Below are 13473 nucleotides of genomic sequence, written 5' to 3' on the forward strand. Positions count from 1 at the left end.
GTGGTATAAATAGCAGACATTTATGTTGAACGAATTCAGTGTATTTTAAAATCTTCGTCACGTTTTCGAATGTACCTTTCGCGGTTTAAATGTAACAAAATAAATTATATTAAATAATTAAATAAAGTATTATGTGCAGTTTTAAATATCTTGTTTGCCATATTACTGAACAACTAGATCCAGATAAAGAGATAAAATGTAGAATCGAGATAGCCCGCACAACATTTTTAAAAATGAGGTCATTCTTCTGTAATGCTAACTTGCAACTTCGCAATCGTATGAATGTTACTTTTGGTCAGTTCTCTTATACGGTGTCGAAGCATGGACTTTATAAATATCCACTATTAATCATTTGAAGGCATTTGAAATGTGGCTGCACAAACGTAAATTAAAAATACCATGGCGGCTATGCTGACAAATGTGGTAGTCCTTAAGAGAGCAAATGCTACTCGCGAGCTGCTTGATAATATCAAATGCAGAAAGATGGCCTATTTTGGACACATAGTAAGGGGAGACCGATATAATATTCTTCAACTTATTATGATGGGTAAAATCAAAGGACGCAGAGGAATTGGTAGAAAACAGGCCTCTTGGTTTAAGAATATCAGGGAGTGGACAGGTATAAAGAAAGCAGAGCAATTATTTATAATAGCTCGAGACAGAGACGTTTCGCCATGTTAATCGCCAACGTCAAGGTGACTTGATAAGGGCACGTTTAAGAAGAAGAATTATGGGTGAGTTTTTAGTTACTTGTTTTTAGTATTAATTGTTTTTGTAAATATTAAATGAATTAGAGTGATTGTAAATAAAATGATATTAATTAAGTGTTTTTATTTAAATATAAGCGCTAAAAATAAATCAGTAAATTCAAAATAACTATTACAATAATAACTAAAGAACCAAATTTACAAACACATAATACATATTTGATTTAATAAATAAAAATGATCAACATTTTGAGTTATCTCACTTTTCTTTAAAATGTTGGTCACTTTGTTTAAAATTAACGAAAAATACCTAGGACACTTCTCGAAATACAACGGTTTATGTGAAAAATAACGATAAGTTCACGTCAAATGTCGGAGCATAACTGAAAAGTGTCATTGTTCCGGAATAAAAGTATTTATTTTACCGCCAAAGGAATAATGAAACTACCGCCATCTTTCTAAGTTGGATGTAAACATATATGTGACATTTTTCCTGATAAAAGTATTATAGTCTATAGCCGCTGAAAAGATGGACTGATCACGTGAACGGCACGCACTCTTAAACTTTCCTCTCCCGATGTAACCACTTTTCCCACGTTTACACCGCTCAACAAAACCATATTTTAAGCACATCTTAACGAAATTCACCAGCGGAAGTGCGAAACACAAATAATGACGGTGTAAACGGTTCTTAGAACGTCTGGCTTTGAACGACCGGTCGATGCTTCCATGGAGTGTTCACGCGATCTTGGATTCCATCTTTTAAGTGACTCGATATATAGATATTTGGAGTCATTTTACAAGATACCTCGATTTATGCATTTTTTAGTTGTGTCACTTTTCTTCCGGATAAGCGAGATGTGCTTTTACATTGTTCTCATCGGTGAGTTTGCATATGTACTTGTAAACTACGGCTGTGTGAAAACTGTCTTGAACATAGTTTGCATGTGAAAGGTTTTTCGCCAGTATGTATTCTCATATGTGATTTTAAATTTAGCTTAACTGAAAATTGTTTGGTGCAAATTTCACATTCAAATGGTTTTTTACCAGTATGCACGGTCATATGTATTGTCAAAGAACCCTTTGTTGAACATTGTTTATTGCAAATTTCACATTCAAATGGTTTCTCACCGGTATGCACTATCATATGTCTAGTTAAATCTGTGTTTCTTGCAAACTTTTTGGAGCAAATTTCACATTTAAACGGTTTTTCACCAGTATGCACTATCATATGTCTAGTTAAATCTGTGTTTCTTGAAAACTGTTTGGTGCAAATTTCACATGCAAATGGTTTTTCACCAGTATGCACTTTCATATGCGATTTCGATGAAAACTGTTTGGTGCAAATTTCGCATTCAAATGGTTTTTCACCAGTATGCACTTTCATATGCGATTTTAAAACTTGTTTCCTTGAAAACTGTTTAGTGCAAATTTCGCATTCAAATGGTTTTTCACCAGTATGCACTCTCATATGCCATTTTAAAACTTGTTTCGATGAAAACTGTTTGGTGCAAATTTCGCATTCAAATGGTTTTTCACCAGTATGCACTCTCATATGCCATTTTAAAACTTGTTTCGTTGAAAACTGTTTGGTGCAAATTTCGCATTCAAATGGTTTTTCACCAGTATGCACTCTCATATGCGATTTTAAAAATTGTTTCCTTGAAAACTGTTTGATGCATATTTTGCATGTGAAAGGTTTTTCACCAGTATGCGTTCTCATATGGAACTTTAAACCTTTCTTCAGTGAAAACGTTTTGGTGCAAATTTCACAATTAAACGGTTTTTCACCAGTATGCACACTCATAATATGCGATTTCAAATATACTTTCAATGAAAACTGTTTCTTGCAAATTTCACATTTAAATGGTTTTTCACCAGTATGCACTGCCATATGTATTCTTAAAGAACCCTTTGTTGAAAATTGTTTATTGCAAATTTCACATTCAAATAGTTTTTCACCGGTATGAACTATCATATGTCTAGTTAAATTTGTGTTTCTTGCAAACTGTTTGGTGCAAATTTCACATTTAAATGGTTTTTCATCAGTATGCAGTCTCATATGTCTAGTTAAATGTGTGTTTCTTGCAAACTGTTTGGTGCAAATTTCGCATTTAAATGGTTTTTCAACAGTATGCACTCTCATATGCGACTTTAAAATTTGTTTCCTTGAAAACTGTTTGGTGCATATTGTGCACGCGAAAGGTTTTTCACAAGTATGCGTTCTCATATGGAACTTTAAACCTTGTTTCCGTGAAAACGTTTTGGTGCAAATTTCACAATTAAACGGTTTTTCACCAGTATGCACACTCATAATATGCGATTTCAAATATACTTTCAATGAAAACGGTTTCTTGCAAATTTCACATTCAAATGGTTTTTCACCAGTATGCACTGTCATATGTATTGTTAAAGAACCCTTTGTTGAAAATTGTTTATTGCAAATTTCACATTCAAATAGTTTTTCACCGGTATGCACTATCATATGTCTAGTTAAATCTGTGTTTCCTGTAAACTGTTTGGTGCAAATAATTTCACATTTAAATGGTTTTTCACCAGTATGCAGTCTCATATGTCTAGTTAAATGTGTGTTTCTTGCAAACTGTTCGGTGCAAATTTCGCATTCAAATGGTTTTTCAATAGTATGCACTCTCATATGCGACTTTAAAATTTGTTTCCTTGAAAACTGTTTGGTGCATAATTTGCATGCGAAAGGTTTTTCACCAGTATGCGTTCTCATATGGAACTTTAAACCTTGCTTCAGTGAAAATGTTTTGGTACAAATTTCACAATTAAACGGTTTTTCACCAGTATGCACACTCATAATATGTGATTTCAAATATAATTTCAATGAAAACTGTTTCTTGCAAATTTCACATTCAAATGGTTTTTCACCAGTATGCACTCTCATATGTACTTTTAAACAAAAATTTGTTGCTAATTGTTTGGAGCATATTTCACATTCAAAATGTTTTTCTTCGGTGTTCACATCTGTAGTAGCAGTTAAATTTTGGTTAAAGTTATTTCCGGGATATTTTAATATTGCATTGTATTCTTCATTTTGGATGCCTTCGCAAGAGACACCTAAAATAATAATTATCTGTTAAATCAGTATAATGTATAAATACAGTGTGTTTGGTAACGAATGGGCAATAGCTTAACCTTAGATTCCTGAACTTAAAATAAGATGATTTAAGTTAGATTACTTTAATACAAAAATTGATAATAACCGAAATACAGGGTGCCAAAGTTAAACTTTTGTTTTATTAACAACACGACATTTGGTAAGCGGGGGTTTTTTGGGACGAGAAATCTAAACTTGCCATCAAAAATTATGTATTCCCCAGAGGGCGCCACATACGTCTTTCAGCGCTCATTTTCCGACTTATCATCGACTTTTTCGTATACTTTAAATGATGACGCATGGGTAAAGAACCCTGGACTCAACTGTAGTTGTTAACTCTACAAGGTTGAAAACGGAAGTGGAAGAAAAAGATGTCTCTCCGCGTAAAGAACCCTTATCGGAAGGGGAACACTCGCAAAAATCAGTTACTTTCCTCGCCCGTAGAGTCTGTGAGTTAAGTAAGTTCGGGTGGTTTTACGAGGAAGCGTCCGAAATTATTATTTTGGACGCTTTCAATTTATTAACCCCGAACCAATACGGATTTAGACCAAAAAAGTCGACACTCACGGCCGCATGCAGCTTGTTTGAGAGTATTTATGATGAATTAGATAGTAGAAACTACGTGACAGGACTATTTTTTGATTTATCACGAGCTTTTGACTGCTTAGACATAACATTTATTCATAACAAATTATATAAATTTGGTTTTAATGGTATATTTCTAGAATGGGTAATAATTTCTTAAGTGACAGGAAGAGTGTTGTTAAATTTAAAGAATCAAGCTCAGATCCATCCATGACAAATAAAGAAGTACCACAAGGATCCGTGCTGGGACCATTATTATTCCTAATTTTTTAACGACCTACCAGATCACATACTGGCACTTATAATATCAATATTTGCCGATGATACCTCGTGAATAGTATCCGCACGTACACTCGAGGAATTAAAAATGGCAATGAAGACTGTTGTCGACTGCTTTATACGCTGGTGTAATACTAACGGATTAACATTAAATACTGACAAAACGGAAATCATTTATTTTCACTCATACAACTTATTTACCAATGACTATATCTTAACTGTCCATGAGTGAAACAAAAAAATATCTTTCACTCACTCTACAAAGTTTTTGGATGTAAGTATTCATTTATTGTAATCTCAAATGGCGAGAGCAAGTGAATTCAGTGAACATAAAAATTGAATAAAGCTTTGTATGCTACATCTAGAATTAAAAACACACTACCCATTTCTGCATTAATATATACAGGGTGTCCAGAAACTCTACCGACAAACGAAGACAGGAGATTCCTCAGATAATTTTAAGGCAATTTACCCAAATTCAGCTAGTCCGAAAATGCTTACTAAGGAGCTAGAGCTCTTTTAAGATGGCGTCTTGTAATTAGTTTTTCTTAAATACCTCCATAACGCTTCTAGTTAGAAAAAAGAAAATTGGTATACATATTTATCTTCCAGAGATAAATCGATTCCATCCATTGCAAATTTCTAGTACTGGTCATAGGCGTCTGTTTTGGGTAGGGCAACGGTTATTTTATCGCATAACTTTTTTGTTTTTAACTTTTAAGCATTTTTGATACAGGATTATTAAATTGTCAGGTATTCTAGTACTAAAAGTTACTCTTGCTTTAAGTCGGTATGACACACCGTTTTCTAGAAAAATCGATTTGAAAATTTTTCGTTTTCTGAATTTGAAAAGAAATTGAAAAACAATTTAAAAAAACGGTGTATTTTACCAACTTAAAGCAAAAGTAACTTTTAGTACTAGAATACTTCATAATTTAATAATTTAGTGTAAAAAATTCTTAAAAATTAAAGACAAAAAAGTTATGCGATAAATTAACCATTGGCCTACCCAAAACGGACGCATATGACCGGACCTAGAAATTCAAAATTAATGAAATCGATTCATCTCTGGAATATAAATAAACGTACCAGTTTTCGTTTTTCTAAATAGTTTTTTTGAATTTTTTTTTAATATTCAAACACGAAAAATTTTCAAATCGATTTTTCTAGAAAACGGTGTATCCTATCGACTTAAAGTAAGAGTACCATTGAGTACTAAAATACCTTGCATTTTAATAATCCAGACTTAAAAATGCTTAAAAATTAAAAACAAAAAAGTTATGCGATAATATAACTGTTGTCCTAATCAAAACGGACGCCTATAACCGGTACTAGAAATTTGCAATGGATGGAATCGATTTATCTCTGGAAGATAAATATGTGTACCAATTTTCGTTTTTCTAAATAGAAGCGTTCTGGAGATATTTAAGAAAAACTAATTACCAGACGCCATCTTTAAATAGCTCTAGCTCCTTTAGGAAGCATTTTCGGACTAGATGAATTGGGTTAAATTATCTTAAAATTATCTGAGGAATCTCCTGTCTTCGTTTGTCGGTAGAGTTTCTGGACACCCTATATAACACACTACCCATTTCTGCATTAATATACACATACAGTGAGGACGTTTGAGTTGGAATAATAGTTATTTATATACCAATAATTTTATGTTGACCAATAATCATTCTTGGTCAACATAAAACTACTAAAACAATCGGACATTTTTAGCTTCTGATCATTTTCTTTGATTATGTAAAGTAATGTTAAAATCAGTTAAGCCACTCTGGCTCTCATGGCCTCAATTATAATTTTTGTAAATTTTACTTAACGTAATGTTAATACATATTTCATTTAATTTAAAGTATGTTTTGTTTTTAAAAAGTTTTCGTTCATTTTGTGTATTTTCATATATTTAATTAAGTTTCAATAACACTTAAGGGGCGGCATATCGAAGACTTGCATCATATTGAAAAGACGTACCGCACGGCTCTGCCTGTATGAGGCTGATTAGGATTCTGATCAGATATAATTAAAATAAAAAGTCATGCAATAGGGTTTTTAAACTCTTCTCATTTGTTTCGGGCTATTGTCTTATGTTGTATAATATTAATATCTATATCATTATGTCTTTGGTATGTATAATCAGTATAAACCAATAACATATGACGTAGATATATTAATATTATACAACATATGACAAGAGCCCAAAACAAATGAGAAGCTTTGAAAAGCCCTATTCAAGAGTTTCTTAAAATCCTATTTGACGTTGATGTCAACATTAATGACACTGAAAAAAGGGTTTGGGTTGAACGTTATTATGCTTTTTATTTACTTACCATCTTCTTCTTCTTCTGTTTTTATAGGATATTTCTTAAGGTCTGCAGAATCAAATGTATCATTGGCACGTTCCTTCTTAGGCTCCTCCTTGATCTCGATTTTAGAGGTATCCAGTAGTGCATCACCCACCTCATCATCATCTTCTTCTTGTTTACATACTTCACTAAATTCTTGTTTTACTTCTATTTGATCAGACATGATTTTATCTGTTTCAGTATTGTGTTTATACTACAGAGTAGAGTAACCAAGTGTACAAAGTGGGGTACTGAGATATTTTCATTTCAGAACCATATTAACATGAAACAAGGTCACAACATAACTCCACAATATTTTCTTCTTTTTATGGGTTAATATCCTTCATTAACTCTAGAGGAAACACTTTTGTCTTGCCTCAGCGATCAGTGTCTGTACTTATATCTATTGTCTAATTCTTTTAATATTCTGCTGAGTGTAGCCTTCAAGATTTTGAGAGAGAGTTTTCAAACCTGAAAGAAAGAAGATTTTGGTTTACAACTTAACATTAAGTAAAGTACATATACAATTTTTAGTCTACTGATGGCAAAAAATGCAACATCTTCTAATATTCTTACTATTTCACATCATACCTAATATTTTTATTAATTGATATACTCTGGGCTAATTAGCAAAATACATGGAAAAGTTATTTACCAGCAATTTTATTGCTGGAATCGAATTATAAGATCCCATACATTAATAATATAGGTATGCAAAGTCCGCAGATAGCGTTCTACTTTTTTTATAAACAAAATGGCGCCGAGAAATCGTGTTTTTTTTTTCAATTATTGCTCTATAACTCCAAAGATTTTAACTTTACATTAAAAACACCCAAATAAAAATTCACCGCAATTTTGCATAGAGATTGCTGGTTTTCCCAACAAAATGTCTAATTTTCAAATAAAGTTTTAGGTAAGTAATTATTTATCAATAATTAAATAACTTAGTGACATAAAAGCTTTCTTGGTGTAGATTGTAATTCCAGAAGCCGGTGAAAATTAAACGAATATTTTAGCAACAATTGAATTGTTAATTAACAATTTACGATCGCAATAATAACCAAAATAATCATGATACATTGATCAAACTTATAACGATTATAAAGATGAGATGCTTATTTAATATTTTGTTGACAAAATATAAATTTTTCCTTTTTTTGCATAATCAATAAATTTTGAAAAAAAAAAAATAGTTATAAAACTCTGGTCTAATTAGCAAAGTACAAAGAAAGGTTATTTACCAGCAATTTTATTGCTGGAATGGAATACTATGATCCTATATATTAATAAAATAGGTATGGCAAGTCCGCAGATAGTGTGCTACTTTTTTTATTAACAAAATGGCGTCTCCAAATCGTGTTTTTTTTTAATTATTGCTCGATAACTCCGAAGATTTTAACTTTACACCAAAAACACTCAAATAAAAATACACCGCAATTTAATTCTACATAGAAGGCATGTTTTTCCCGATTTGCTCCGACGAAAATTTTCCTGGGAAAATGTGGGTTTTCACAAAAAAATCTCCAATTTTCAAATTAATTTATTTTTCTTTTTCTTGCATAATCTTTAAATGTTTCAAAAAAATAGTTATAAACAAATTAACATTTCTCAGAAATTCTTTATTATATTCTAATTTTAAAAAATACTTAAAATGCGTATTTCAAAGGTCTTGAAAATGAACGCTTTAAAACTTTTTTCCAACCATTTGCAAAAAAGTTATGAAACAGCAAAGTAAATATACGATTGCTCCGTTGTTTATGATTTGTTTTAATTGTTTCAAAGCTTAAAAGAGAGTCTATGGTACAATCTCATTACTCACAAAAAATATCAAATATTAGTTCAATGGTTATATTTTAATCAAAGATTAAAAATATTCTTTATTGTAATTTTTAGCACGAAAGTAGGCTTGATACAGAGCCGGAGCTGAAATGTTCACTCGAAGCGACTGACACGCAGCATACATAATATAATTTTATTTACGGCGCGCGGTGGTCGTCGCTGTGAGTGAAAATTTTAGCTACCGTACTGTATTAGTCTACTTTCGCGCGTGTAAATTACAAAAAAAAATATTTATAATCTTTAATTAAAATATAACCATTAAACTAATAATCGATATTTTCTGTAAATAATTAGCTTGTACTTTAAACTCACTTCTACGCTTTGAAAGAATTAAAAAAAATTATAAACAACGTAGTAATCGTATGTTTACTTTGCTGTTTCATAACTTTTTTGCAAATGGTTGCAAAAAAGTTTTAAAGCATTCATTTGCAAGATATTTGAAATCGCATTTTAACTATTTTTTAAAATTAGAATATAATAAAAACTTTCTGAGAAACGTTAATTTGTTTATAACTATTTTTTTAAAGACTATGCAAAAAAATAAAAAAATTATATTTTGTCGACAAAATATTAAATAGGCATCTCATCTTTATAAGATTTCAAAGTTTGATCAGTGTATCATAAATATTTTGGTTATTATTGCGACCGTAAATTATTAATTAACAATTGAATTGTTGCTAAAATATTCGTTCAATTTTCACCAGTTTCTGGAAGTATAATCTAAACCAAGAAGGCTTTCAAGTCACCAAATTATTTAATTATTAGTAGATAATTACTTATCTAAAACTTTATTTGAAAATTAAAGATTTTGTTGAGAAAACCCGCATTTTCCGAGGAAAATTTTCGTCGGAGCAGATCGGAAAAAACATATCTCTATGCAGAATTTAATTGCGGTGAATTTTTATTTGAGTGTTTTTGTATTAAAGTTAAAATCTTCGGAGTTATAGAGCAATAATTGAAAAAAACACGATTTTCGGGCGCCATTTTGTTTTTAAAAAAAGTAGCACACTATCTGCGGACTTTGCATACCTATATTATTAATATATATAATCATAAGCTTCGATTCCAGCAATAAAATTGTTGGTAAACAACTTTTCCCAAAAATGGCCTATTCTTCGATAATCAGCCCAGACTAATAAGATTATTTTTATTTTATTTTATTTTATTTGGGATACAGACAGGACAAACCCATAAAAGTATCCACTACAGAATTTCAGATACATTTACAATTTTACAAACTGATATATAACTACAAACTAAAAGTAAAAATATTCATTGAAGTAAGAACATAAATACAGAAAATGATATATTATGTATGAACAAAAGAGAAGAAAAAAAAAATAAAAAATGAGAAAAATAAGCGATAACAAGACTGAATACACCAAAAGACTAAGTTTCAAGGAAGTGATTCTTCAATAGTTTTTTAATCATATCCGCTTTATGAAAGAAGATATCAATATCCACAACGCTAGACAATTTATTATAAGTATTTGTCATTCTATGAGCAGGTGAATTTAAAAAGTAATTTGTGCATGCTTGGTCCGTAACAAAAGTATAATTATTTCTAGTAGTGTGGCTTGGAGTACGAATTTTCAGGAAATTTATAAGGTCAATACAATCTACATTATTATTTAGGACCTTGTGAACAAATAAGACATCCACAATTTGTCTACTATGCTCAAGAGAAATTATTTTTAAATTAGAGCGAATGCGTTGTCTATCACTATCAGGATAAAATTTCCTTTTACAATAGGAAATAAACTTATTTTGAATGGATTCTACTTTAGAGGTGTATACCGAATAACGCGGATTCCAAATAATAGAACCAAACATTAAAATACTATTGACATATGCCATATATAACGTTCTAATGGTAAAAGGGCTTTGTAATTCAAAATAAGTTCTATATATGAAGCCCAACTGCTTACTGGCTTTTCTAGTAATATTAGAGATATGTTGATCAAAGAGTAGCTTACGGTCCAAAAGTATACCAAGATCCTTAACGCTTTCTACTGCATGCAATACACAGTTAGAAATTTCATATGTGTTATAGTTTAAGTCAGGGCTGCTGCGAGAAAAATGTATATAATTACATTTTGAAACATTTAAAAACAGGTTATTTCTTAAACAATAATCAGATAAATTGTTTAAGTCTTCTTGAAATTGAATTCTATCATTAGGACATGAAATACAGTGATATATCTTTAAATCGTCGGCATACATAATAAATTTAGAAAATTTAAAACAGGCAGAAATATCATTAACATATAAATTAAAAAGTAAAGGACCTAAATGGGACCCCTGAGGCACTCCTAACGTAGTGATCACAGCATTGGATTTAAAAGCTCCTAAAGTTACTTGTTGTGATCTATTTCTGACGTATGAGTCAAACCATCTTAATAAATTACCATGTATACCGATTTCAAATAGTTTCAAAACAAGAATCGAATGATCGATTTTATCGAAAGCTTTACTGAAATCAGTATAAACTGAATCAACGCTTTTTCCCTCATTTAGACTTTGAAGTATGTATTCAATGTATAAGAATAAAGTTTGTATCGACTGAATTTTTTTTCATAAAGCCATGTTGTTCAATATTAAGTAGGTTTTTTACGTCATAATAAAGAAAATCAGAAATTATACTTTCAAATACCTTACTAAAAATATTTAACTTAGAAATAGGTCTGTAATTTTCAACTTTGCTTTTATTTCCGGATTTATGAATTGGAATAATAAAAGCATTTTTCCATTTATCAGGAAATTGACCGGCATTAAGGTGGTATGACACAATGTTAAAATGTATATAGTTTTTAGGTACAGTTACCGTCACTATTTCAAAACCAATTTTCAACTTATGGGTATGTACGTGAACTGTAAACTTTCTAGTTTAATAGTATCTACACTCGCGATCATAAAAAGCGGGTCACTCGATGAGTTATTTAAGTTAGATGTCTCGAATTTTCTAAACCTGTTGTCCGATTTGAGTGATTTTTTAGTATGTTTTAGTCTTATTCTTTAGCAATATCGCCATAATAATATTGTTGCTAGACAGGTAAATTGTCATTGTATACCGGGTTTAAAAATCATACTGTGTTTATTCCTCAAAGTTCGAAACACCCCGTGGAATGTTTTAGCATAGATAAAATATTGAAATTAAAACTCGATTGTAGCCTTAGGCTTTCTTAACATTTTCTTTTTTGATTTATTTGTTTATGTTGGATAATAAAAAAGTTAAGCACCTTAACAACTAACCATATTCTTCATCAATACAGGGTGTTTCTAAATAAGTGCGACAAACTTTAAGGGGCAATTCTGCATGAAAAAATAATGGCCTTTTGGTTTATAAACGTATGACCAATGACCGCAAATTCTTCGATTTCGAGATACGGGATGTTGAATTTTTTCTTACAAACTGACGATTTATTTATTGCTCTAAAACTGGTTGAGATATGCAAATGAAATTCTGTAGATGTTAAAAGGTAGTTATGGCGCATTTTTTGACATACAATTAAGAATTTTCTATTCACCATTGGCGTGCATACGGGATGTATCTAAAATGTTTATACCAGTATGCACGCCAATGGTGAATATAGAATTATTGTTTGTCAAAAAATGCACAATAACTGCCTCTTAAAATCTACCAAATTTCATTTGCATATCTCTATTGGTTTTAGAGCAATAAATAAATCGTCAGTTTGTAAGAAAAATTTTAACATCCCGTATCTCGGAAACGAAGCATTTACGGACATATGTTTATCAAGCAAACTGTTATTATTTTTTCATACAGAATTACCCTTAAAGTTTGTCGCACTTATTTAGAAACACCCTGTATTGACGAAGAACATGGTTAGTTCTTAAGGTGCCTAACTTTTTTATTATCCAACATAAACAAATAAATCAAAAAAGAAGATGTTAAGAAAGCCTAAGGCTACAATCGAGTTTTAATTTCAATATTTTATCTATGCTAAAACATTCCACGGGGTGTTTCGAACTTTGAGGAATAAACACAGTATGTTTGTTACACCCGGTATACAATGACAATTTACCGGTCTAGCAGCAATATTATTATAGCGATATTGCTAAAGAATAAGGCTAAAACATAATCACTCAAATCGGACAACAGGTTTAGAAAATTCGAGGCATCTAACATGAATAACTCATCGAGTGACCCGCTTTTTATGATCGCGAGTGTAGTTAAAATTTCCAAAGAAAGCAGTAATTTTTTTATAACTGTACTTAAAGGAACCCATGTCATAAATTACTTGGTATCCTGCCCTAAAAATTGGATTTATGTAATAATTTTTGAACTTATGGTACAAAATAACTACCATAAATGATTAACTATACAATAAGCTTTATTTTAAGCAAACGTTCATTATTCATACTTCCATAATTTTTAAATTAACTGTACCTAAAGATAAAAATTATCGTTAAAAGCTGCAATCTAGGGATTTTGTTGATATAACCGTAAGAAGTTGGCATTGTTCTAGTGATAAATTAGTTCTGCTAACACTTAATAGATGAGAAACTGAGTTCACGTGTCATTTAGTAGATGGCAGCAGTGATGTAATAAATGCCGACAGATGCGCGT

The 13473-nt window shown here is 31.0% G+C and overlaps 1 protein-coding gene across 3 annotated transcripts in view; it reads right to left on the bottom strand.

Annotated features, from left to right (window-relative positions):
- LOC126892616 (gastrula zinc finger protein XlCGF8.2DB-like) overlaps positions 1-13473 on the bottom strand; it is a 379454-nt gene that overhangs the window by 1468 nt on the left and 364513 nt on the right. For 2 of the 3 annotated variants that reach the window (XM_050662196.1, XM_050662195.1), the window contains exons 2-3: positions 7029-7514; positions 815-3791 (exon numbers count right to left, since the gene is read on the bottom strand). In XM_050662196.1, the coding sequence (XP_050518153.1) occupies positions 1585-3791; positions 7029-7227 (2406 nt within the window). In that variant the 5' untranslated portion in view covers positions 7228-7514 and the 3' untranslated portion in view covers positions 815-1584. Of the gene's footprint in view, positions 1-814; positions 3792-7028; positions 7515-13473 lie in introns of those variants that run through there. The other variant, XM_050662197.1, reaches the window with a different exon arrangement.

The sequence above is a fragment of the Diabrotica virgifera genome, chromosome 9 (assembly GCF_917563875.1).
Source record: "Diabrotica virgifera virgifera chromosome 9, PGI_DIABVI_V3a".
NCBI lineage: Eukaryota > Metazoa > Arthropoda > Insecta > Coleoptera > Chrysomelidae > Diabrotica > Diabrotica virgifera.